The sequence below is a fragment of the Falco cherrug genome, chromosome 3 (genome assembly GCF_023634085.1).
Source record: "Falco cherrug isolate bFalChe1 chromosome 3, bFalChe1.pri, whole genome shotgun sequence".
NCBI classification, from domain to species: Eukaryota; Metazoa; Chordata; class Aves; order Falconiformes; family Falconidae; genus Falco; species Falco cherrug.
The window spans coordinates 82,101,001-82,127,592 of NC_073699.1; the positions used below are offsets into that span (position 1 = coordinate 82,101,001).

General features: G+C 38.5%; 1 protein-coding gene across 1 annotated transcript in view; it reads right to left on the reverse strand.

The window, feature by feature from the left end:
- Positions 1-26,592, reverse strand: part of ABCA13 (ATP binding cassette subfamily A member 13) — a 211,677-nt gene that overhangs the window by 175,952 nt on the left and 9,133 nt on the right. Inside the window, 12 exon segments of the mRNA XM_055705974.1 lie at positions 550-755; positions 1,198-1,374; positions 1,616-1,710; positions 5,485-5,612; positions 6,654-6,856; positions 8,388-8,552; positions 10,305-10,438; positions 11,501-11,616; positions 14,432-14,595; positions 16,198-16,226; positions 17,093-17,244; positions 25,892-26,015. Of these exon segments, the coding sequence (XP_055561949.1) occupies positions 550-755; positions 1,198-1,374; positions 1,616-1,710; positions 5,485-5,612; positions 6,654-6,856; positions 8,388-8,552; positions 10,305-10,438; positions 11,501-11,616; positions 14,432-14,595; positions 16,198-16,226; positions 17,093-17,244; positions 25,892-26,015 (1,693 nt within the window).

Genomic DNA, 26,592 nt, shown 5'->3' on the forward strand with positions numbered 1-26,592 from the left:
CTAATATACTCTGATTTAACATTATTAAAGCTTGAAATCAGTAGAATTACTGAGTCATTGCAAATTACAATCAACTTAATAGAAAGATGGCAAAATAGAGAAACAGTGATCAGTTGATGTGTTCAGAAAGCAATCTGAGGCTGCAATACCCCTCCTAGTGCACTTCCTAGCTACCCTCTCTTTAATGTTTTCCTGTGTCTCCCAGGAGTCTTCCAGATCCAAGTTTCCAAGCATCCTGAGAAGCACAGTACCAGAGAGGTATAGGTATGTACCAGGAAGCAGGCTGAAAAGTAGCAGAAAATGCTTGGGTGTGAGAAGATAAAAAGGGAGAATAGACTTTTAGAATCCTAGATACCTGCCCTGCCTATCCTCAGCCTGTTTCCACCCCTATGCTCCCAAATACCACTACTACTAAAAAAAAAAAAAAAAATCACCCTCTACCTTCCTGTTTGTGCTTATAAAAAATTGTTAACACTAGGTGGTAATCAAAAGAAAAAGCAGGGTACTAGTCAGGATCCTTATGTATTAGAAGGCATACAAGATACATACAGTGAAAAGAGCAGCTGTTCCTGACAAGAACTGAAATGGACACCCTCCTCAGATGGTGCCTCTGTGTTCAGCAATTGATTATTTTCACAGTAATAAGCATAATTTTCAGTTAGCTTCTCTTCTATTTCTTGCCATCCCAAATAACCATCCATTATGGAATCTGACAGGCTCTGTTGTCCCTGAGTTACTTTTTGCAGAAGCAGGACCTTTCACAAGAAAGAAAGCAATATTTGAAACCAGTAAAAGGGAAACTCATCTGAGACTTTGGCCCTGCTTTTTAGATTTGTAATATTGATTATATTAAAAACCAACATAAAATGGATTAAATAAGCAGTCTTTCAAACCTTCTCAATTATTTTTTTTTTTTTGAAGCCACAGCTACTTAACATGTCTAGAATGTCATAGCTACTCAAGAAACTCCGCAGGACCACTTGTCCCTCGCTGCCAAGCACATTATAATCAGTTTATTTAAATAATTATTTGCTACCCATCCACTTATTAACAGCAAATACTAAGTAGTAAGCTACAACCCCTGCTAATTTATTTTGTTTTGTAATAGTAATATAATTAAGGCACTGAAAGCTTTCAACATGAAAAAAAAAAAAAACAAAAAAACCCAACAAAAAACCCCAAACCAGAAATACTTACAGATTCCTTTAGTGACTGGACCTGGGTACTTAGCCTGAAAGCCACCTCTGAGCCATTGCCAGGGCACATGTGTATTGCTAAAATGTCAATGTTGTCTGAGCTCTGTGGAAGTCTCAGGGTCTTCTCAAACATTGTAAGCATGTCGTTGCATATATAGGAAGCATTACTCATAAACATCTAAAATTTAATGAATATACGGTCACTTTAAAAATGAACTTGGTGTGAAGGAACAGATTTTATTCACTCTCCATGTTAATTCTCACAATGAAATGTCAAAAGGCAAAAAAGTACAGAGTAAAGTTGGACCAAAACGCTGCTGAATAGCAAGTGAAATATTCAGCACATACTTTTTATCCCCTCAAAATAAGCCTTTGCAGCTTTATGCAAATTAATATACAAACATTAAATAACAACATACCTGTTTTAGCTCCACAAAGAGCTTTCTGATGTCTAGATGAACGAATCCATCTCTTTGGGCAAAGGGAATCAGTTTTTCCAGGCTATGCAAAGCTTCTGTAAGACATTTCCCCACACACCCCACATAAAGAAAATATTTAACCTACAGAGTAATTCAGAGACAGTATATTAGGAATCATCCTTCTAGGAAGGAAAATTGTGCATGACACGGTTTAAAAATACAGCAGTTACAGAGGCACGAAGGTTCCACTTTGGTTTAGATGTCAACTCTGCCCAAAGCACTCCATCATTTTGCACAAAATATGCACACAGTTGCACTCTGCACTTCTAAGGAGCAAAGACTACTTCCCCCCTGCACCACCACTAAGAAAGTTTGATCAAGACAAGGCAGAAAGAAGAGACCAGTCTTCTTACACCAGCAAAAGCATGACGCTATTCCCTTTCAGTTATATCAGAATAGCTCCAATTACTTCAGTGAGCTTTCATGATTTTCAGGAAAAGGAAATGAGGTCCTGTGCGGGCTTCTAGCTATTGAATGCTGTAAATAAACTTGGATTCTTTCCATATATAACTATTGATTTAGCCAGAAAATTCTTCTGAAATATGGAAAGAACTAATTCCTCAAGCTCCCAAGCAAAACTAATCTCCCCCTTCTCAAAAAAAAAAGGCAACCACAGAAATGTTACCAGGTCATGTTAGGAAGCTGCCAAACCCAGCAGCCCTACAGAGGTGAGGCTGCAATAGCTCCATGCCCCAGGTCCAACCAGCAGCAAGTCTGGACAGGTAGGCACACAAACTAACACATAAACAGTAAATGAACATGGCTGGCCACACAGATCACCTCGAACCAACGCACACAAACAGCACCAACAGCTTCACCCTGTTCACCTCCCTGGTTGGTCAACATGGTGGTCTGTTAGAGGGAATACAGTGTACACACAGTGTGGATCCACCACAGCAGCTGGGCTCAAATATACAGTCTGCCCAGCAGCTGCCCCTGGATCCCAGTCTCCCTCCCCATTGTTGGCACCTGGGCATACGAGCCCTTGAGGCTGCAGCCCTGCTCCAGTTTCTGATACAGATGAGCTTGCTCACACACAGAGTGGATCCCTGCAATAACTGCTCTCAGATACACAGGCCATCTAGCAGCTAGTCCTGGTCCCTCAGGTGCTTCACACATATGAGGTACACAAACAGATCTCTGAGTCAATCCTCAGACCCATGGTCTCTCTGGTGTTTGCCTAAACCCCCTGGTCCCTCTCATAGCTGACGACTCCTCACTATCAAAGAAGTGCACACCTCCGCAGCCCCCAGGTCACCTCACCCACCCTTCAGCCAGCCCAGCCTGCTATTCACTAGCAGCCACATACTGATATGCCCACCCTCACTCTAGTTTCTGGCACCACAGACACACAGGTCCCACCCCATTTGCTGGCACTTGATTTCACTCACTCCAGTTCTTCCAGGTGTTCCTATGGGCCCCTATACATCCCACAGTCTGACCTCAGTTGCTTCACACAGACCCACATACATACACACAGAATAGAGTCCTCACCCAGGGAAAGAGTTAGGAATTAAGTTTTAACAAGAAGGCAGGACAGCTTGCAGTGGTCAGGTGCAGGGCATGGCCAGGCAAACATATTAACCAAGCAGCCTGTTTATATGTGAGCAGCCCCTTTCATCACCTTGTTTCTATTGTCCTGTACTTGTTCCTCTCAAACCACCTAGATCACTTCCACTCCACCACTTTGGCTCCTCTTCCAAACCTCCCATACTAAGTGTGGTACAGTCCCAAACACTCTTTCCATGCTTCCCATGAGTCCCATACCCCTAGACAGTAAACCCCTCAGTCTGTAAAGTGACCCAGCCTTGTGACATGGTACTGTTTGGGAATCTCTCACTTGCCCTTGTTCCTGTATGTTCCTTTGTGTGGGTGAATATGAGTATTTTACCACATAAACTGGCAGGGAAGATGCCCAGCTGTAATAAGTCAGTCTAACTCCACCACCATGAAGAAAGGAATAGTATATAGGCAAAATTGTGTAGCAGGCTTCAAAATCAACCCATCCTAAAAACAAGACTGCAGAAACTATCCTGAAGTTCCAGGGGTGTCTTGCAGGTTTGGGTGCAAATACATCAGGATTCAATAATACAACTAGTGGTAGCAATTCCGTGCAGCCATGGGCTATAAAACAAAACCCACAAGACAAAAATTACACCTTTTGGTCCAATGACCTTAACATGGAAGATAAACAATCAAATTTCATATTAAATATCTTAAAAGTGCATCTTTGGAAAATTATGTTGAAGGAGTACTTGTTTTCTCAAGAGATCTGCTCCCTGCTGTGCACTCAGTCCTTATTCATTTTTAGAGGCTAAAGAGGATTTACAGTTTAGTTCAGTTAGCTGATACAACTAAAGGTTGTGTTGGATTCTATAATTTTTTTGCCTATCAACAAGAGAACTGCTCACTAAATTCCCAGAGTGATCAGCTATAAAGCCATTAAAGGCAAGGAGCATACATATGTCATACAACATAACCCAAGGAAAGTGGGCTTTGCTGTCATCACCGATGCTGTAATGTGACCTGCACAATCTTTACCCCTAGCAACAATGCACAGGACTGAAATACACAAAACTTGCACCACAGTCTGTGTCAGTTTCCAACAGTGATCTTCAAACAAGAAGGTTTTATTTGCAATCTGAAGACATCTGAGCTAGAAATCAAGAACAAAATTGCACAATTTCAGTGGCATCTTGGACAAAATTTGTACTTTTAATATATTTTCTTCTTTAGTGTAAAGCCATATAAAGTAATTCAAGACTATCAATGTCCCCAAAAAGACCAAAATGTTTTTCACACACCTAATTACAACTAATACAAGTGTTCTTTCTATATATGCCCACATTATAATATTGCGGGTCTCCACTACAAGATTTCACAGGAAGATAACTTGTCGTGTCCCCCGTCCCCCCGTGTCATGTGTGTCCCCCCCTTTTTTTTTTATTCTAGATGTGTGTGGACCTTGTAATATGATTGCTTTGCTGACCAGCTCCTGGGTACAATGGTGCTGGCATCACACAATCTGAGTCCTAGCACAATATGTAATGCTATAAATATATTCCAAACCTGAAAGTCATGATTGCTGAACCGACATATTTACAAGAACTTTATGGGAGCCACTTCATCTTGTTCAGTCAAACAGCTGAAAACAGATCCGGTTCTCCAGCTCTTTGTAAAATACACCTCCACTTGCCCCAAGTTCTTCAGTACTGTCCCCTGTCTTCTAGGAATGGCATCTTCCGCTTCCTTCACCATCAGACTAGCTTTGTGTCCAAAAGCATAGAGAGAAAAGAAACCTGCCTCTGTGCTTCACAGCCCTCAGTTAAACCCTTACTTTGCAATCAGAAAAGCCGTATGTCCAACTCAACATTTTGCTTCACTTGCAATGACCAGCCAGAAAAGTCAAGATGCATCTAAATCTAAAACTAAGACTTTTTGTTCACACATGCATGACTGATGGTGTGAGAAACTTCTCAGGCATTGATAATTTTAATTTTTATTAAGCAGGCTCTTTTTCTTGAGCTAGATCTTTAAACAACAGCCACAGAATCATATAACATCCGATAACATGCCTAAGGAAATAGTTTTTTCCTGATATGAGAAGTGAAAACAGGTATTATGTCATGTTCTACTGTCACTACGAGAAGCAAAATTTTAGGAATTTAAAAGCTGCTGTAGATATCTAAGCGTGACATGTATTAAAGCCCAAATGCCTTCCTTGAGATAGGAATGTTATCCATTTCCCATGTTATTCCGTGGAAGCCATTTGAGTGCCAGTAATGAATAACCACCATGCACAGCTTTACCTTCAGTGAAGTATAAATACTGCGCTATTACATTCCTTATAGCTCCATCTACCAGAAGCAATCTCTTTGTAACAGGCCATTGAGGTACATCATGAAGTACAGACTGCATTCTCTCCAGATGCATGATTCTGCAATCAAAAGAGATAGAGCACAGAAACATCGTGTACTACAAACAAAAAGGTAAAGTTGATGACAAATTATGAGGCTTTTTTGTTGTGCAGTCACTATATCATCTACTTTGCAGTTTCTTACAACAACAGCAGTATAGTAGTTTCCTTTTTAAAAAAAGGAACTGAATTCCAAAATGTACTCTAAATTATTGAACAATTTGACTGCAGTCTCTTAACAGTGGATAATGGATTGTATCTTTCAGATTTATCCTCAGATGTTGATTTGTATAGTGTGGATCATATCTCCTCCAATGAAGGAGAGTTTTTGATATGAACAAGTAGAGCCATTACAAGCAATGCCAAATTGAGACCAACATTATAACTCCCAGAAGCAATGCAAGTCATCCGATGTGCAGTTAGAAAGAGGGAAGTATCAATCAGTTCCTGTGCTCTGCCACGGACTTCATGAGGCTCTGCCAACTCATACAAACATTAACTCCCTGTACCTACAACTTTCAAGTCCTGTGTAGAACCTTCCAGTTCATTTTTAATGAGTCCTTTTGGTTTTTTTTATACATGGGGAAACAGAGCTCTTAAAACACTTTACTTTGCAAAAATCACCCAGAACTGTTGTCTTGATTTTATTTTAAAACATATGCTTTGAATCAGAATACCTGAAATTAAAACACAGTCAATCTTTACAAACTTGTCCTGAAATGAGAATTGAAGTAATTTCCAAAGTTGCAACAAAATAGATTTCTACTAGATCAGTGACCAACTGCTAAAAGAATAACTATACTGTACAGGGAGATTGAGACTGCTTCATTCTGAACAAGTGCAGAATGTATGGCTATATCTTCATATAAACTGCTTACGTTTGCATTAAGCGATAAGCCAAATGGGCAACTTGAAATTCTAAGAAATTTTCAATTACAGAATAAAAAATAAAAACACAAAAGAGACAAAAATCAGAAATCAGTTAAAGGTAATGTGAAAAATAAATGTACAAGCTGATCCGAACTTTGTAAGACAACTTGCAGAAAGGTAAGTGTAGCTTACAGATCGTGAGATGCAGTATATCCTTCAGAAAAGTAAGCATCCGACTTCTCATTCCATTGCTGGATCAGGGTATTTATCTCCAAAAAAAGTTTCTTGGCTTGCCCGTCATCTAGAAACTGAGACATTAAGTCAGCTATGATTCTTTCAAATTCCAAAAGGACTTTCTGAGAGAGCCTGCTGCTGCTGAACCATTGCTCAAATACCTGGCAGATTGAATGCAAAACAGAAAGCACCTTTTTAGAGAATCATTATTTATTCAATATACAGAATTTGAATGTCTTTAAAAAAAAAAAAATGACAGCAAAATTTCTCCCTAACAATGTGTCTAGACTCTGAAATGACTGGCCTTACAAGAGCTGATTTTCAATATTTTGGACTAACTTGCAAGTTGCAACATAACATGCCATATGATACAGAGAGCTAATGTCCTGTGCTGTGCTGCCCTTGCCCAAAGACCCAGGAATGGTAAAAAGATGGCCTAAGACTGAAACCAGCCAAAAGCAGACCTCCTCCACAGTCAATTACTTTGGCTTGCTTTCCCTTACAGGACTTCTGCCTACACTACCAACATAATGAAAGGCAGCAGCCTCAACATTTTTGGGGTCCCATTACACAAAAAGATGGAGAAGGAGCCCGTATGCTTCTATTGTGTAGACTAGAATAAGGGATACAGAGGCCTGGCCAAACCTATTGCTGTCCTTTCCACGAACATTACATTTTTATTTTTTTTTAATGCCAAGTGGTTCTAACATTTTTTACTGTTAAGAGATACCCTGTTCACCAAGGGAATTCCCAGTGGTCAGCAGTACTTCAAGTTGCCATTATAAGGGTGTCAGGTCTTGTGGAAAGTTTTAAAATCATGGCTGAAGTTATTACTGGATTTTCCTACAGCTACAATAAAATCAGTGCATTCATTTTGGCAATCACATTAAATTATTACTTCAAGCCATCATACATCAGTGAAACCTTTATCAAGATAGAAATCAAAGGCTACATTTCTGAGGAAATACACGATAAGCTTTACATGCTTTCTTTAGATGATATTACAAACATCTCCAGAGAAGCTCAATGCACAACTGATTATTTTTTTTTTAATGGGAAAAAAACCCTCACCAACCATATTTCAGTGGAAAAACAAACACCAGCATTAGGGCAGCTAGGAAAGTGTTTTCCTTCAGAAACACCTGAATGGTTTATCCTTTTCTCCATGCAACTACACATATGTCATCATAGAGACTGCATGCCAAGCTCTTCTTCCAGAGCAGAAATTTAAGATACTGTGCTGGAGTTTTACTGTCATCATTTCAACATGCTTCAACCACTATTGCCAAAGATAGTGGAGGGGAATTAAAAATAAACAAATTATACAATATATCAGTGGAGGCCTGTAGTCTGCTTTCAGTTTTGCCCAAAATTCAGGCTCAGACGGGGACAGTAAATAAATAGGTCTTCCTTCTGTCAGGCCTCTGCAATGCACTATATTTGACTATATTCCCTATTAGATTTCAAACCTGTATTTGAGTTAATGAGAAAATCTGATGAAGTGGACATGTGGTGATAGATTATACTTCTACTGTAACAATTCTTTAAAAGGATTACTTTGTCTTACTAGCAAGATGAAAAAAAATCACAACAATAATATTTAATAGACAACTCAGATCTTTTAACTGAGTTACTGTTGACAGTCTACATGCAAACATTACGAATTTAATCTATTAACTTATTAAAGTGTACCTGTACATAAAGTCTGAGCTTGCTGACAGCACTAACAAGATACAATTTGGCCTCATGCCATGCAGAAATACAGTCCTCTTCATTATTCTCTTTGTTTGCTTCATCTTCTATCACAGTGGATAGAGCAGAGCACACAAACTGCTCCAGTGTCTCTCCTGTGGGAATCTGGCAGGGACATAAGAAATTAATGAGTATCTCAAAAGAGCTGTTGAGTGTTATCTCTGCTATCAACTTACTTATCTGGTGAAAAAAAAAGTATCACATAGCTTCCTTTGGTGAGAACAAAACCCATTTAATCCAGCCTTATATTCTGAGTGCTTCTTCAAAGAACTCCACGTGCAGAGTGCTGTCTGTTTAAAATACCAGTGGCCCCATTAGGGTGCTCAAACAGCAGGCAGAATGATGAGGCTTGTATATGCAAGGAATTTTCACCATGTGTCTGCACCAGTGTTGCTACTTCTATAGTCATTTGCATGCTGATGCTGAACTAACTTGACAATGATACAATGCACCCACACTAGAATAAATATATCAAAGCAACTTCACAAGTATAAAAATTACTGATGTAAAAAGTATTCAGTAGAATGATACATTTCAACCAAGGATTACATGCAGACTAGTTTTAAATTGAAGTTGGCAGGTTTCATCAGTGTGGCCATAACACCAGATTTTTTCCTCATACCCCGACTTCCAAATTCCATGTTGAAAAATTTATTATTCCAAATCATACAAATATTAAAGCATACAAAAATAATTCGGCATATTTTAATTCTCCCTATTAATATCTTTCTGAGACCCTTTACATCTTAACTCCTTTCAATTGTGACTAGAAAATTTAAGCAGATGTTTTAACACCAAACAAGCAGGGACACTACATACAGAATTGAAGTGCTCAGAACAGGTATTGTCCAGGCTTTCATATTTCCTTTCATACCTTTTAATGGTCTCCAGTGCCTTAACACAAGCACACAATATCAAGATATTAAACAGCTAACAAGTGAGTTCCCTGGGATTACATAGCCAACCATAGCTACCAGGCTGCAATCAAATTCAGTTCAGTTGATCAAACTGGCCATCACTGATCTTTCATTAAAATGCTTCAACTTTTGAGTCAAGGGTTTTTTTATAATTTATCTCTTTGTGTAAATCAGCTATTTTCATTACAAGCTTTTCTGGAGTACAACTTTAGACTGTAGCTGTCAAAGAACAAACATATTTCAGATAAATACCAACATGTTCTATTCAAAAACTGTGGACTTCAGTAGAAATGTGGAAGACGTTTCAAGTTTTCTGCAGTTCAAAGCAGATCATCCTAACAGATCACTTTCGTCTAGAAGACAGGTTAGAAAGCGCTCTCTGAGAAAAGAGATTTCCTTCAAAATTTGACACATCACTGGTATATTTGAATAGCTCCACTGAGACAATTCATCAGTCAAGTATATTCATATCAAGACTGCACTGCTGAGAAGAAAGAACTCTTGATGTGTTTTAATTTATGGACAGAAGAGACAAGCATTCTTTGTCCAACATACCAGATGAAAAATGTTACCTGCCAAATTAATCCAGGCAGCTTCAAATCTAGGACTTAGTTTAAAAACTTAGCGGAGAAAACACCAGAATTCTCTACAGGACCGGATAATAAGCTCAGGACTTTGCCATGCTCAATGGTGACTTCAGAGCAGCATAAATTCACTAATGTACACAGCAAGACCTATCAGGATCTTCATGTGCAGAAATTTCAGCTGAAGCTAAATACATTTATTTTGATGGGAATGAATCCAGAATATTTAGCAGTCTTGTAGCTGTTTCACAAATCTAAACTGTAACTGAAGCTTTCATAAGACATAAAAACATCCCTTGAGGATATAAGTCAAAACAAAGATAAAAGGAGGATGCTGAAATTTTCAAGTGATTTACCTTTGTTAATTGTGCTGTATAACTTAGCAGCTTCTCAACATGAAGATCATCAAAACCAAACCTGGATTTGAGTTCTGCTCTCACAGCATGTGGATTCCACAAGGCATCCCTGAGAGAAAGATTGTACTGAAAACCTGAAAGAAAGAAAAACTTCTGTTTATATCACCCCTGCATTTTGTTCATTCTGTTTCTTGATGATTCATACTTGGTGAGAAACAAGTACCATGTTTCTAGTTTTTTTGGGGTGTGGGAACACCTGTGTACCTAAACACCAATTTCACTAAGATAAAATCCATGATTGCAATAGTAGTATGGCAAGGTCATAACAATGGTGAGATTCCCCTGCAGAGCCATTGCCAGCAGGGTGGCATTCTGAACTGTGTGTCTAATTCTGCATGTAGACAGCAAATGTGTGTATGGGCTGGATATGAATCATTGCTGAGAGGGAGAACACCAGGAGAATACCAGAAGACCCAGGGAATTCAAGTCCAGCTTCTGTGTAAGGGCTCCAACACACACCTTTGTACCACTTCAGTCTTCATTTTGACAGGTGAAATGGGATTTAGACTGCATATAATTCTTAGCCTGACCTTCCGTGCAGAGCAGACAGCTGCACCTAGAATCTAATCATGTGCCACCAGACAGTTTGCCAATGAAACATGTTCCTGACCTTTTCTTGAGGAGTTGTCCTGGGGCCAGCCTACTTTCTCCAATTAAACTCATCTCCCATACTCAAGTAGCAGATGGGGAAACATAGCCCTTCAGCAGAATTTACGATAACAGAAGAAAGAAGCTTGAAGGAAAACAGCCATAATGCTTACCAAGTATATCCAAAACAAGAGGCTATACTTCTATAAAATGGAAGAAATTGTCCTTTGTAGTGATTTAGTCTCTCCAAAATTCACCACTGAAAGATCACTCTAAACTCTATATATTAGACCAACATGCTTTGCTTATCAAAGTTTCTGATGAAATTTAGTTATTAGCATTTAAAAAAAATCAGGTTTAAAACTTTAAGCTAAACCTAAAAACATTTAAAAAAAAAATCAGTAAAGAAATAGGTTAGCACTACAGCAATTTATGTCAACTCTTAGAGCTTTTACATTAGGAATTTGGCAGAAGCTCAGTTACTGCTATCACATATTCCCAGCATGCCTACAAAGTACTTCAAAGAAAGCCTGAAGCAAATTCTTTACCTTCTAAGCTACTATCCTGTACCAATGCAGCAGTTAGATTCAGTGCTTTTTTCACCACTTCATAGAAATTTTGGCCCAATGGCATCATAGCTAAATCCTTCAATGATGGTAAGGTACTGAAAGTGAAACATAAGCCAAAAATCAAGCTTCCTATACACCCAGAAAAACTGAAAGGGCCTGGTGGAAAAAGATGACATTCAAGCAATTGCACATTAAAATAGTTGGTTATATTGTTGAAAAATTAACATTTTTTTCAAATTAGACTTTTCATGAAAAAAAACACAAGTTGAGATTTTACAGTTAGTGTTTCACTCAGTTTTCATTAAAGAAATGTCTCGTAAAAGGACCAATGTTCTTTTAAACAAAAAAAAAAACAACACCAAAACAAAAACAAAAAAGAGAGAGAGAAAAAGAGTTCAAAGTGAGAGCAAAACCACCACAAGCATTATCCCAGTTATCCCCATAACAAGGCAGGGTGGACACAAAATACTTACATTTTACTTTCAGTCTGCAGAGAAAAAAAGAACCTTTAAAGCAACAGAACAGTTATTCTCACAACAAACTAAACAAAACATATTTCAGAACGCATTGATAAAAATATATCTATTGAACTTCTTACAAGTCCCAGTCACCCTCACTGTGAAACAAACTTCCTTGCTTATGTAGTTGTAATTTAATAAAGCTTATGTCAAATTTACCAGTTATTTCCTATATTCTTTTTATGGTATGCAAATAAGAAACTCATTTTGTTAGAGTGGATCAGCAATCTCCAACACGAGAGGAAGAAAAAACAAAACCAAAAACCCCAACATCATTTAACTTCACCAAGTAGATGTGAAAAGTCTCTTTTAAGTACCTCAGAGACACAGCAAGCATGGTACGGCCCAGGAAGTGGGGGAAGTTGTAAATTTGGGTACCTTTCTGCTGACTAAATTCTACCCGAGACACGACCTCTAGAAATGTATGTTAGTAATACAAAGCTAGTCCAGAAGAGAGTATTGTTTTTGTGGTTTGCTTGCTAAATTGATTATGGCAAATTTGGTCATCGAGGGGCATCAAAGTCTTATAAAAAAATCAAAGCCCAAACATAAACATCTGAGTGCGCCCTTATTAGTTCTCTTGTGCTTTGAAACCTAGCTGGCAACTAAGCACCTACACAGCTGTTCATTCATTCCCTTCTCCCATAGGACAGGAAAAAAATAAAAGGCAGGTGAGGACTTATGGATCAAAACAATAACAGTTTAATACAGGGGTCCTCAAACTACAGCCCGTGGGCTGGATACAGCCTCCCAGGGTCCTCAATCCGGTATTTACAGAACCCCCCCGCCCCGCCCCCCCACCGGGGGTTGGGGGGGAAACCAAGCTGCCGCAGATGGCTGCCTGCCACTTCATCCGCGTGCCGGCCCCCTGGTTAAAAAGTTTGAGGACCCCTGGTAACAGGTAAAGGAAAAGTTGTGCATGCAAATGAAACATAACAAGGAATTTATTCACGACTTCCCATCAATAGGCAGATGCCCAGCCACTTCCTGGAAAGCAGGGCTCAGTATGTGTAACAGTTATGTGGGAGGAAAAACACCATAACCATGAACACCCTCCACTTTTTTATTTCCCTTCTCCCTCTATCTGTGCTATAGGCTCAGGGTAGAGAAACCACTGCTGAGATTATATTAACAGATTAATAATGTGACCCAGCACAGCAGCCAGTAGTTGCTGTTGTCTTTGTTTACCACTGCTGAAGAAGAAAACAATAACCATAACTTTATAATCAAGTTCCTGTTTTACCTCAGGAACATTCAGACTCAGTTTGCAAATCTTTCAGAAAAGACCTTCGCTTTTGAAATTTTAAGTACTATGAGCACAGCTAATACAGCTTTGCATGTTAATAGTTCAGAAAACTAGCTGGAATAAGGTTACAAATTACTCGGGCATAAAGGAGAAAAAAAGATTTTAAAAAAATCTAGGCCCAACACAGTTGCAATCCATGTTGTCATCAAAGGAGACTTATTTCCCAGTTTAAAAAAAAAAAAAAGCAATCATATAATTCATATCTTTTTTATTGGGAAAAAGGTGGTGGAATGCTAAAGGGTGACAGATCAGCACAGTAATTTCCCATTTAAAGTCTTTGAGCCTCTGCCTCCTTGTAGGGTAAGGCTGGTGAAGTTCATGGCCAGTCTTGCACAGGCAGCTGGATTCAGTGGCTTCTTCTAGCCTTATAAATATGTTAATTGACTACAATGACAATTACCTATCAACATACTACAGCCAACTGCCTACTCTGGCAAATATATTTCTGACTTTTTCCTAACAATCCCCTTATTTTACTGGAAATTCCTGTAGATAATTGTCTTAGTCTGTGCTTTTGATACCAGGTCTTCCTCTGAATCTAGCTGTCCTTTACCTGAGGCAGAAAACTTTCATATTCAGAATACACTCTGGGTTTTTTCTTACTGCTTCACTTCTTGCAAGACAGCAACTAATTTTGATAACCAGAGGCTTGAGAAACAAAATAGAGTAATTTTCCTGATATTGTCTAGGTGCTACATACATATTAAATTGATTAGAATCCAAACTATCATTTTCTTAAATTCATATATAAATATTCTGTCTTTCAAAGACTCCCAAAGCACATTACAAAGTTCAAAGCCCAATTATGTGATGGGATAGCCTTTGCTAACACAAAGCTACTTCTTGGACACTCCTAAAGAATCTCTGCTGAGTTTGACAGAGATGAAAAATACAGTTAATGAAGGAATCAGAATGACTTAAAACTCCTACTATGCTTCTATAAAAGCGGAATCTGATAAACCAAAGAAAATTTCAGCCTGTTTACACTGATAAGGATGCTTATTTTATTAAATAGCCAGTGAGAAGAACAAGAATTGCAGGTAAAATATTTAAACTGAGCACTTTTAAGAATGTAAAAGTACTTACTTTTGAATAACTTTTAGAAACTGTGCTACAGCAGCTAACTCATCTTCTGTATAAAAGTTATCCAATTCAAGGTAAGGGAGTGAATGCAGAAAGTTCCAGAAATATGGTTGCTTGTACAGGCTTTCTGCTCTAGAAATCATTTCCTCCACTTCATTCAAATCCATCTTTATGTGAAGAAAACATTTACACAAAACACTTCCATTAACAGGATAAAGAGGTAGTAGGTGCCTGTTATTTCCCCTACCCCAGCCTTCTTGAATTTTAAATGCATAGAAATGCATCTCTAGCTTTGGTATTTCACCACATTATTTTGGTGGTACTTTGAACTTATGACAGCTTTGTTTCAGATGCCTTTCCCTACTATGATGGAAAATGGATCTAGGAAAAAAGTTAATCAATCTCTACTCAGAAGGGTAACTCTTTGCCAAAAAGAAGAATTATCTTTGAGATCTCAAACACAAGGAGCTCTTTAGCCCTCTAATGAATTTCTAAGTCTAGGGTATAAAGACCCGGGGACTGCCAGGGACATGCGATTCTTGCCTCACAGCTCCTTATGGAGTGTGGGGGGGGCTGTGAAATAACAATTTATAAGAACGGCTCTTGAACTGACTAGGGTAAAAATCACTCTTTTATAGAACTACACTACCAGATGCCTACACAAAACATAGGTTCTATCACACTTGTTTATTATGCAGTCTTTGTTTCTCTAAACTTATGTTTCACTAGAGGTCTTTTGGATAATAGTAACATGAGCATGGTTTATACAAAAAGAAGCTTGTGTATACAAGCTCTGTTACCAATAATGATAGGCTGCTTTCAACTGTTTTCTTAATATTTGTAATTACATTATTATTATTTTATATTCCATTTCTGAAATGAAATTTCTTATTGATACAGGTCCATTCAATCAAGCATCATGAGCAATTTAAAAGTGTTACTATAAAAATGATATCTAATTTCAAGTTATAAAATGGAAACCTAAGTTCCATGAAGTAGCAGTTACAATCAACCAAATATGGAGAAAAATAATTTTAAACTATTTTTAAAGTGAAAACAGTCATCTGTGAAAGTTACAAAACTAGCGGTAATGGAGATCCACTACTGTGCCCATTCAGCCTTCCTTTTTCTGTTGAGAACAGAAGGGTGAAAGAACTAATGCGTTAGGGACAGCATAAAGACCAAACTCATGTCACACAAACTGCCAAACAGATTCTGGAAGGAATCATGTTACTTCTTGCATATTTGTCTTCCTACACCCCTGCTTGAGTCTGCTTGCCATATCACAAATTCAAATTCAAAGTAACCTCACCCAAGCAAAGGGCTCATCTTTTCAATCTCACTGCAGTTCTTTTTTAAGTTTTGGGTTGCCTTTTTTTTTTGGTGGGGGTTGTTGATTTGTTTGTTGGGGTTTTTTTTAATGGTAAGTACACACTAGAGTTCCTTGCAAGACATTTTGTAATATGATTTTATACAGCTAGACAAAGTCTAGTGGATGGACTTTGAAATTGCTCCTAATGAACAACTAGCTTTCAAATAGCTGTGGATATTAGCTATTAACAGCCTGGACTGGTTTAAATCAGTAATCTAGAAACCAGTGAACCTCTATCAAATTTACAAAACATAATTTTTTACCTCAACAGCACACCAATTTTGTTTTTTAAAGATAGTTTACTATAACTTGATAGGTTACAAATTTCTGACCATTATAATAAAGATGCCTCAATATCCAGAACTGTAATTTAGCAATAGACTGTAAAAATACTTACAGTAAGAAAAGTGGTGATGTTATGGAGCCCTGTAAAATCAAATATTTTTCTTTACAGAGATGCATTATTAAATTCAGAATAATCAATTTTATAAGCAATAACAAGTAGTGCACAAAGGGCATTTCTACAGGAGTAAAGGCATGTGAAACAACAAATAACCTAGAAAGTGAACCAAATGATTTTCTGGGCTTTCTGATACTTTTACTATTGTAACAAAAATAATTTAAAAGAAATTGTTTACCATTCACTTCTCAGTATGGCAAAAGAAACACTACATGAATGTACTAGCTCCCAAACAGCCATGAAAATGACTGTTTCACCTAAATCTTTATATTTGAAAACTCAGCCAGAAAGGCAGGGTAGTAGTAATATGCCTTAAATGTCCACCTGCTACAGCAGCAAGGCTGTGCAGTATGGGTGGGAACAGAGCAGAAACAATAGACATTGGTTTTTGAAGTCTCACTTTTTTATTGAGAGAGTGACTTGTTTGCTAAAGGTCACCAGGTGTGAGCTACTGAGATTTTTCCATCCCTATACTCTCCAGTACAACAGAAAAACCTGGGGAGAAAGACTTGAAGCCTGATAATTTACTTCTGAATGCATGCTAGACCAAGTAACCACGTGCTTAGATTATTAATCCTTAGCTTTAAACCTTTCCCCTCCCAGTATTTTGTTAACTACCAAGTAGGAAAACAAGGGCACAGTTTTAGAAATCTAACTTTTTTTTCTGATAATTTTATGGCAGCCACAGTAATAGTAATCATAAAAGTAGGTTTTTTTCAGATTAACTAAAATTTTAGTTTGTTCATTTTATTTTTAAGAGTGTTCCTTTGTTTGATGGTTTATCACTACCTGATAGACAAATCAATTCATTATTAGAAAGATCACAGTTTACCTGAGAGCTTTGAAGTTTCCTCCCATAGCTTTTCCAGAGCCATCGCTTTCTCTGTGGTCTCAATAAATCCCTTTGCAAGTTCTTCTACCTCTTTCATGAAGTCTAGATCAGGTCCTGTGAATCTCTCTGGACCACTTCGGATGCCTGCAGTACTTTTTTACAGAAAAAAATGGAACAGAGGATGTAATTACAAACTGGAAGCAAGTTTTAAGCTTTTTTAGCTGAAATTTTAGCTGAAAAATGTGTATATACTCACAGCAGTATTCTGATTTTTTTTTAAATTATTACACATTTACACAACTTTCATTTAGTTAAATTCATTAGCGTGAAAGTTGCAGCTTTAAGTCTCAAAACCTCAGGAAAGAGAGCAATTTAAAAATTCTGAGCTGGAGCCACTCACCTACACCAGTAAAACAATTCTGGCAACAGCCAAAGACAGACACATTCAAAGAAGTCTTTGGTGTTTCTGAACACACTTAACTTTTCTCCCCTGGTTTATCATGAGTCCAAGTCATAGTTCTTTGATAGCCTGTACCCTGAAGTTCAAGTTTTCCTGTTGCAGGTAAGGCAACACACTGCAACCAGAACAGGTAAGTTGGTCAATGTCACCAAATACAGGTTAAGTCCCTCTTTCTGGGCCCTGAAGAAAGTTGGCATTTCCTTTTTAGTTAGTTTACTAAGCAACAGAACTATGATAACAATTCCACCACCTTAGCAAAAAAATGCCCACACTAACAAACACGCACATTCCACTTGACATGCTCCCCAAGGCACCCTTCTACTTGAAAAGTGAGAATGGCATCTCTGGCTACACATTTTTGCCCTATGCTGACTCACACACTTTCAGTGTCCGTTGTAAGGAAACCCTATACAGTTTGTATTTGAGCTACGACAACTTGTTTTTTCAAATACACACAGAATCTATAAAAATAATGTCTAATTATCACTACTGGCTTTCCTCTGATTTTAGCTTACAGCTAAAGTTTGTTATCACTATTATCTCTATCGTACTACCATCTGGTGGTTACTCGACAGCACAACAATTTTCTAACAATAAAATAAAATCAGAAGTCAAAGAGTCATTTAAACATTACTTTACAGGACAAAATTACTTAGACTCTCCTAAGGCACCATAAACAATGGAATAATCATCTTTAGCATGTCATTAGGCAGTTGAATTCTGGTTTATGTTATAGGAAGTTCAAAGGATCTTAAAGTGAAATCTTGTGCAGCAAAAACATTGCTATTTTTCATTATAGGCACAATTAACTGTCACATAAGCACCAGTTACAAAAATATCATGAGTTACATTCCTTTCTTGTCAAATTTGTATCTGAATACTAGTTTTCAGCACAATTCTTACTTATTAGTAAAGAAAAATCTAATGAGACAGATTCCTAAACCAAAGAATCAGCCACTGCTTTCTGATTCTTTCATTTCTCTCTCCCTCCCTCCCCGATGCTCATTTGTTTAGACAGCCACCAAGCTGTCTGCAACTTTAGACTAAGAGATGAGAAAAAAATTTAATCTTAAAACAATCAAGTTCTTGATTGTTTCAGTACAGCTTATTTTGATCCCAGCTTGGCAAATAGCCAGTAGGATTTTGGAAAACTCTTTCACCAGCTTCAAACTTCAACGGCTTAAAGTAAAAAAATTCCTCACTACATTTTTTTTTTCTCCTTTTAAATGGAGTTTTAAAAAGCAGGTTTCTGTTGCTCAAAGGGCAGCTTTTTAGGTGATTAACAGCTAGGCTTTAGCTATTGATTTTGAAAACCACCACATAAATTCCAGTGTTACCAACACACCTACTGCCTGAAATTTCAGACAGCTAGAAACACTGGTATTTGGCAAAGAACAGGAACGCTAACTACATACTGAAAACTTTCTAGCACTGCGCTTTTTAAGCATGAAAAAGTGGCCAGTACTTGACCAGAATAACAACCACCACATTGGTTAAAACACAGATCCAGTCAGAACTTAAAAAATAAATAAATAAAACAACCCTAGCTCAGTTTCCACAGGATTTGCCATGGGTTTTTATTTTTTTTAAATACTTGATGAACTTTAAATTGACAACTAAACTTACAAAATATCACGCCTTAATACAATCACAAGTATTCAGAGAAGTGGAGCATAAAGGCACTATTTCAACCCACATTGATTTCCCTCCAAATTAGACATAAGCCTTACATCCCCATGTACAATTGTCCCTGGTTTAGAAGCATTGCAAACAATAATGCTCTGGGGGAAAAGGACACTTTTACCCACACAGGAGCATATGGCTGGGCTCAGGTCTGGCTCCAGGGCTGCAGGCGCCCCCCAGCCTCCCTGCCAGCAGCAGGCTGCACAGGTAACAATGACAGAGGGAGCCAGTAACTGCCTCTCCTCTTCCCCCATCATTGACTCCGCTGCATCTTGGATCTGCAAAGCTTGGGGGGGAGCAGAAAACAACCCTTTTGATCTTGGCACCAAATTTTATGTGTTATAGCCACCTGTTTGATATATAGCAGAAGCACATCTGACAACACAGGCTGAGTTAGGTGACTATTAATCTCTTCTGTTAATCTGAATCTCTTGTGAGTAATCCCAGCCCAGAAACCATTCAGCCTCACACTGTGTGAGCAGAGCAGTGGGTGGTTCTTGGAGCAGGTAGGTAGCAAATGTAATAGCTAAGTGAGATCTGTTTAGCAATATTTTTTCAAACGAGGAAAACTGAACTCCCTCACCCCACAATTTAAGTAAGGAAAAACACTGTCTGCTCTTCATCACTTAGCTTTACAATATTTTGTTGACAGCTATAAAGCTTCCTTTGAACAAAGAAGGCTTCAGGCCATACTGCCCTAGGTGCTGTGCGAGACAGCAGCAGCCTGCTTAGCCCTCCTGCTTTGTCCCTTAACCGAGCAGGACAGCAGCTCAGCTGGGATGTTCTTTCAGCATCTGTGGGTTTGAGGGCTGGGGAGACCAGCCACTCTCCTGTGAGGGGTCTCACAGACTACACAGGGTGGAACTGGAGAGGGTACACAGACTAGAAACAAAGAAAATACCTGGCAGCACTCAGAGCATGGTGGCTCTAAAGAGCTCCAGGGTAAGTGCCAGGAAAAGCAAGTTGGTGTAGATATTTATAGTATGAAAAAAGGACTAAGACAGAGGCATAAGGCCCAGCTATTACAGAAGAGAAGACAGCACATGCAACCTGAGAAACTCATAGAAACACCACACTCCCAAGAACAAGCCTCTCAACAGATGAGAACAGCTGTTTGGACATGCTGTTTCTAAACTATTAGCTTTATGGGGATTTCCAGGGCAGGACCAAATCTCAGCCAGCTGCCACTCATGCCCTTTTTTGCCATCATTGCCACAGCCCTTGCTCTGGTCACTCTTGGAGCAACCTCCTTTGGAAGAGGAAATCACAATGGGCCTGATATTAGTTATCAGGCTCCATTTTATGAAACAGCTTAAAATATTACAGGGGTTCTATTTACTGAATATCTGTGTTAAGTTTAAGGAGTTTTACGTATTTTCAACATGGTAATAGGGGACGATATTTACCTCCTAATAAGAATGCTATGAGAGATCACTAGTTTCTTAATTCAACACAAACAACACAAAATTGGAGGAAGATGTCACCGTCTTGCCAAAAAGATAAGAAACTAGACTCAAAACCAGCTGCAAGGACAGTCAAGACAAGCAATTTTCAGACAGTGTGCCAACAAAAATATTTAGTTGTACTGCTACTCTCCCAGAGAGCCTTCAGTGTGTGTTTTCTGGAGCAGAAGACTACATGAACTTATTTGTGTATGCGTTGAATAAGTCAACGGCAGCAGTTACTAGGAACAATAAAGAGAAGCAAGGGATGAGAAAAAGGACAAAAGGAGGAAGCTAGTAATTTATAGGAGAGAACATATCTAATTAGAACTGGGGTGTTAGGAGAAGGGGTGTGTATATATATATATATATATGAATTTATTATCATCCATGGTAACTCTTTCCTTAATTGTGCATTTCCAGAAATACCTGTGTGAGGACAGAAATCAAATTAAAGACATACATTCACACAAACTTTGACCTTGATAAAACACTGCAAAAGAGCAAAAAGACTCTGCATCTTTTTGAGCATGTAAAAGCAATTTCCTAAAGCCATGACTCAGAAATGCTAATTCTGTTCAAATTACCCAGTTACTCAGGATGATGATAAGAATGTTCATCTGAGACCTCAGTTATGATGTGCAATGCCGTTTAGACTGGTGATTTTCATGAGCCTCTCAGCACACTCTTGTCTCAATCTCACCCCTGCCACCACATTAAAAATTTGTCTCTAAAATTGCAAATCCCCAACTCTGCTGGCTCCCATTCTCACCAACTCAGGACAGCCTGGAGACATGACATCTCCATCAACACCAAAACACATGCCAGAAAATAGCTTACTGCAGGTCTGTCACAGAAAGATCTTTCCCCTCCATGTTGCATACTATTATAACCCTTATAAAATGCAACGGACCAAACAATATAAAGAACTAAAAAAACATAGTTCTTAATTGGCTATAAAATGGAGAAAACTCATGTTAAAAATTCCTTTTCTCCACAACTCTGACAATCTGTAAGCAAGATCACTAAAATTGCTTAAGTTTCTGTTTTCCAACTACATAGCACAAGACTACAAAAGCCAGGGTGACTATTCAGTAAGTTGCTGCAGACATACAGCTATCTTGCAGAATTATTTCTTTTTTCATTTTAAGATACATAAGTAAAGAAAAATCTGATCCTTTAAGCAATTTTATGCAAGTGCTGTCACTGCTTAGATCTTGCTTGATCTTGTTCTTCCACACCTGCTCTTGTACATGAGCTCTTCCAATACTACTCCACCAGAGAACCACAGAGGCCCAGGTATCAATAAAAACAGTAACAAGAAAGTGACCAGGGGGAGTGGGATGGCCCCAGCAGGGGGGACAAGCTAGAAACTGAAGCACCCCTGGAGGAGGCCACATCCTCCCCAGTGAGGCACCATCCCCCACAATCCTGGCAAGCAGGCAGAGCTGGGGGTGGGTCACAGGCTCCAGCAACAGCCCCAACACAGCAGAATGAACCCAGGAGTCCAGTCAGGTGCAAAAGGAGACAGAGCTACCACATGGGTCTGAGGGGTCCATCCAGGAGAAGATGCCAGAGACAGACCTGGGGCTCTGACACACCTACAGGGTTTGCCTCGCCTGGCACTGCTCAGGCTGCTACTGCTTGTAGATAAATAGAGAGAAATAAACTAATGAGCTTAGAAACAACATTTTAGAGTATTGTTTTAATGATCTTTGTAGTTCTAAGTCCAAGAAAACCTAAGCTTCATTTTCTTTTAGGTATTGAGAAGTCTAATGAACATAGATCTAGGAGTCTGAGCTGCAAGGGCAAATCCCACCACATTCTGCAATATTTGCAGTTGAATTAAGAGCACTGGGGATATATTATGTTTCTATGCACAGGCACTTGCATTTGCAGATGTTAGGCCATAGGACACTGTGCTGCATGGTTTTATCTTATCTGCATGCTCTCAGTTTTACTCTGTGCTCCATTAAGGTGAGGTGGGGGGTGGAACATTCTGGAAAGAGCAGGGAAAAACATCATTTGCCATGGGAGTTCCTAAAGATACCTCCTAAATATTTCCTTACTCTGCTCTGAGATACTGCTGAGTGTAACAGATTAGGGAATCACATCAAAGAGCTGCAAGCCACCAGCTTTTGCAGTGGCTGAAGAGAGGAGCAAGGAGCAAAGCTTCAGAGCTGTTAACAAATGGATGGTTTTCAAGTCGTCAGGGATTTTGCTGTAAATCAGAATTAATGAGGTAGTTGTAGACTTAACCTGGCTCATCTTCTCACTATATCAATGGCTGTTAATAGAGCCTGTTGCTTGAGGGGATGGCACCACATCTGTGAGGGCATGGCCTGCACCAGGATGACTTCAACCCCTGGCTCAGCTCCCCTCAAGGAGCAGTCCTGCTCAGGCTGCTCACTGACAAATAGTCATTTGGGTAATTTATGGGTTTCATAGTGGAGGTTCCAAGAGAAGTCATAGAATTACTTTTTTTCCAAAAGACAACAACTATATTTCCAACTGGTAGCACTGATGTGGTACATACTGCGAAAATAAATGGGTTAAGTGTCCATGCAAACTGTGCAGAGTCTTTGATTTACCCTTAATAAATGCAACATTGTTGATGTAAAAATGTCCCTGAAAATGATTGTAAAGAGCCACCGATGGTTTGATATAATCCTGAAAGGGAAGATAATCTGTATTACTGTTCCTATGCCATCCCTTCTCTCCAGTCAATACAGGGACTTTGTAGGATCTAGTTATGTTTGGCTGATCAAGCTGACAGTCTGTATTCCTAAGGCTGTTCGCAGCCAGCATAAGTCAGAGCAGACCTAAGGTTGATTTAATTTATACTTGATGGACCTACTGGAATAGACTGACTTCAGAATGAACTTCATACTACATTTACACCTCTTTTCCTTACCCAGGCCATATGCTACTTAGTGTAGCCTATTGAGTATGTACATATACATACATGCTTGCATTTTATTTTTTCATTGAAAAATTGAAAGCCGCTGAATAACTTCCCCAATTCTTAAGTAGGTCTAAGACTGCCTCCAGGAAATTCTTTCCTGCTTTTCTTTTGAGCTGAAATATAATTTGGGCAACTCAGTCAAAACAGTATAAATAAACATGCAGAGAAGTCAATATATTTCATATTTTTTAGAGATTTAACACACTTAGATGGCATCTGGACTAGTGATAAAGATAAGACCTATCCTTTTAGGACATAATTTTTAAAAAGGCCAACAGTTATTGCATAGCGATATAATATTGCCACTGAAAGTAACAGGCTACAGGCTTTGTACTGAGTTTGCCAGACCATAGCACAGAGGCTTGACACCTTTGCTTTGTTTGGATTGTTTTAACGTACCTGCAGTTTTGCTTTTGATTTGGTTTAGTTTTAATTTATTATTTTTTTTCTGGCCAGATGGCTATGGCTATTTACTTGACTTTCACTTGTCATTGTATAATACCACCATAGTTTTACACAGACAGTAGTAACAAGTGATCATTCTGTGGAAAATGAGGTATTTATGATTAACATAGCAAATCAGTGCAGAGCAACTCAGGCCCAGTGTAACAGTAGAGGCCTTGAGAAGCGGGGACACAGGATGCATTGTACTGGAGTACAGGTCTAGGATGATAAGAGATGGGGCATAGGCTGGCACCGAGGATCCCATGGCTATAAACAACTCGCCAGCGGTCAGTTAAAATGCAGAACTATAAATCAGCTTTGTCTGGCTATAAGTATCAAGAAAAAAGAACAGATACCTAACATACGTAAAAGATACCATATACCTTCAGATGTATCATAGACATGCAGACCAGTGGAGGACAAAGAAGGTTTAAAAGCACTTTAGCAAACACAAATGACCCCAAGTGTACCCTAGAGTGAAAAAGAAGCCATCAACACAACACATTCCTCCAGGCAAAAGGAGCTTCAGATCACAATTTACCATAACAACCCTACTACCACCAGACTGTAGCCACTGACCTTATGAACCAAAGCAACAGTGAAAAGGTAAGCATAACCCCAGGGAAAGGAGAAGAAACTAAGTGGCTGTGTAACATTTGAACTGTATTATTATTACTAGGAGAATTTTTGTTTAGGATTACTGTAATGCTGTTATTTCTGTATATAAGCATTTTCTATGATAAAAGAACTGGCCTAATAACAATTTGTGGCTTAAACCATAAAGATTTCAATTCTACTAAGAAATGATTGCTTTATGTAAAAGGTATTTGCCCATAAACAAGATTTATTTTGCATGATCTTATGCTTAATCAACAGTTCTCTACATATACAAATAACTAGAACAGACTGTCTAGATCAAATGGTAAGTATCATGGCCCATTACTGTGATATTGAAGCTTTCCAACTTGCTGCATGCTGAATTTATTGCTATCTATAAACTTCTACAATAATAAACCATAAAAACTTAATGGTCTTACACACTTACCTGGCTCAGCTCTCTAAGATCTTTTTTGGTAGATATTCTCAATTTTCTAACAGTAATACATACATATATATACACATATATTCTGATTAGCTCACCTCAGTTTGACTTTATTGTTATGTATGTTGAAAGATTACTTATGACTGCATCCTTCAGCCAATTTACATACGTCCTTGCATCTCAATGCTATTCAACATTTTGAAGTAGGTCAAATTACCACATTTCTTAAAGAAAAAGCTCAAATTCAGGTCCATCCCTTTTTTTTCTGTACTCTGGGATCCTGTGACAAGGCCCTTTTACAGGCTACTTCAAGTTCTTTTTAGTACAGAGTTACTACTACTCCTCCTTTCTGGCTTTTTGTGGTCTTACTTAAGAGTTATCCTTGTTTTGCTTTTCTGCCTTTACTTCTCCTACCATGTGTGCTCCCAAACTACCCAAAGTTTAAATCCATGCATAATACACTTTTTACTGCCCAGTCTCACCCTCATGTAATAAAAAACTTTTGAGTGAAGAATAAAAGCAGCAACAAAGGGCGAGAATACAAGGCACACCTCCAATTTTCCCCCAAAAAAAGTTTTCAGTATCTAATAACAGCATAAAATGCCCAAGAAAGGCAAACAAAAATTCATAAGAGGCATGACTAAAGACCCTACACCTTTTGCATTCATAAGGTCACTAAAGGAAACTTAGCACAGAGTGACAACCTTTGCTTTAGAAAAAGACGCAGTGTGATGCTGACAGCTCTGCCCAATTCGTAACTTACCGTAAGCGGTGGTTTGTCTGTGTTGTGTAACTAGAATTCTTGCATCTTGAACCAACATTACAGAAAAGAGTCCGCATGAAAGGATAAAGGCCCTGACTTGGTAAATCCCGAGCTTCTAAGTAACCTAAAACCAAGCAGCAGCAGAATTAAAACCAGTGATGTTGAGGTTACAAACCTGTACCATCACACTGTGTGCCTTTCTCCTAGAAAGTGGCTTTGTCACCTGCAAACAATGAAGTTGTATCAATGGTAGGTGTCCCATTTAAGAATAACTAATTCACCACAGAAAACAAAATAACCTGTGTCAGAATGTGACAACAGGGTATAACATTTGAGAGCAGTCTTTGAAAAGCTGATTTTCACGGTAGTAACACCATTGCATGTTTCCATAGTTCTGACAATTTAAACTTCAAAATATAAAGCAACTTTTTTCTTATTTTGAAACATAAGGAATAGCTATAGGATTCATATTTAACCTCATTTCTTTCTTTAAAATAGCAAAAAATGAGAAATACTTGCAATACTTCCCCTTGTCCTCTGGATAACCTTCTTTTGGCAACCATTGCACCAAAATTAAAGGAATTAAATGAGAGCAAAATAAGAAAGCTAGTATTTGGCCTAGCACTCTTACTGAATATTTAGAATTGAAAGATGCAGAAACGGGGAATTTACATGCACCTGATACTTAAAAATCCCAATTT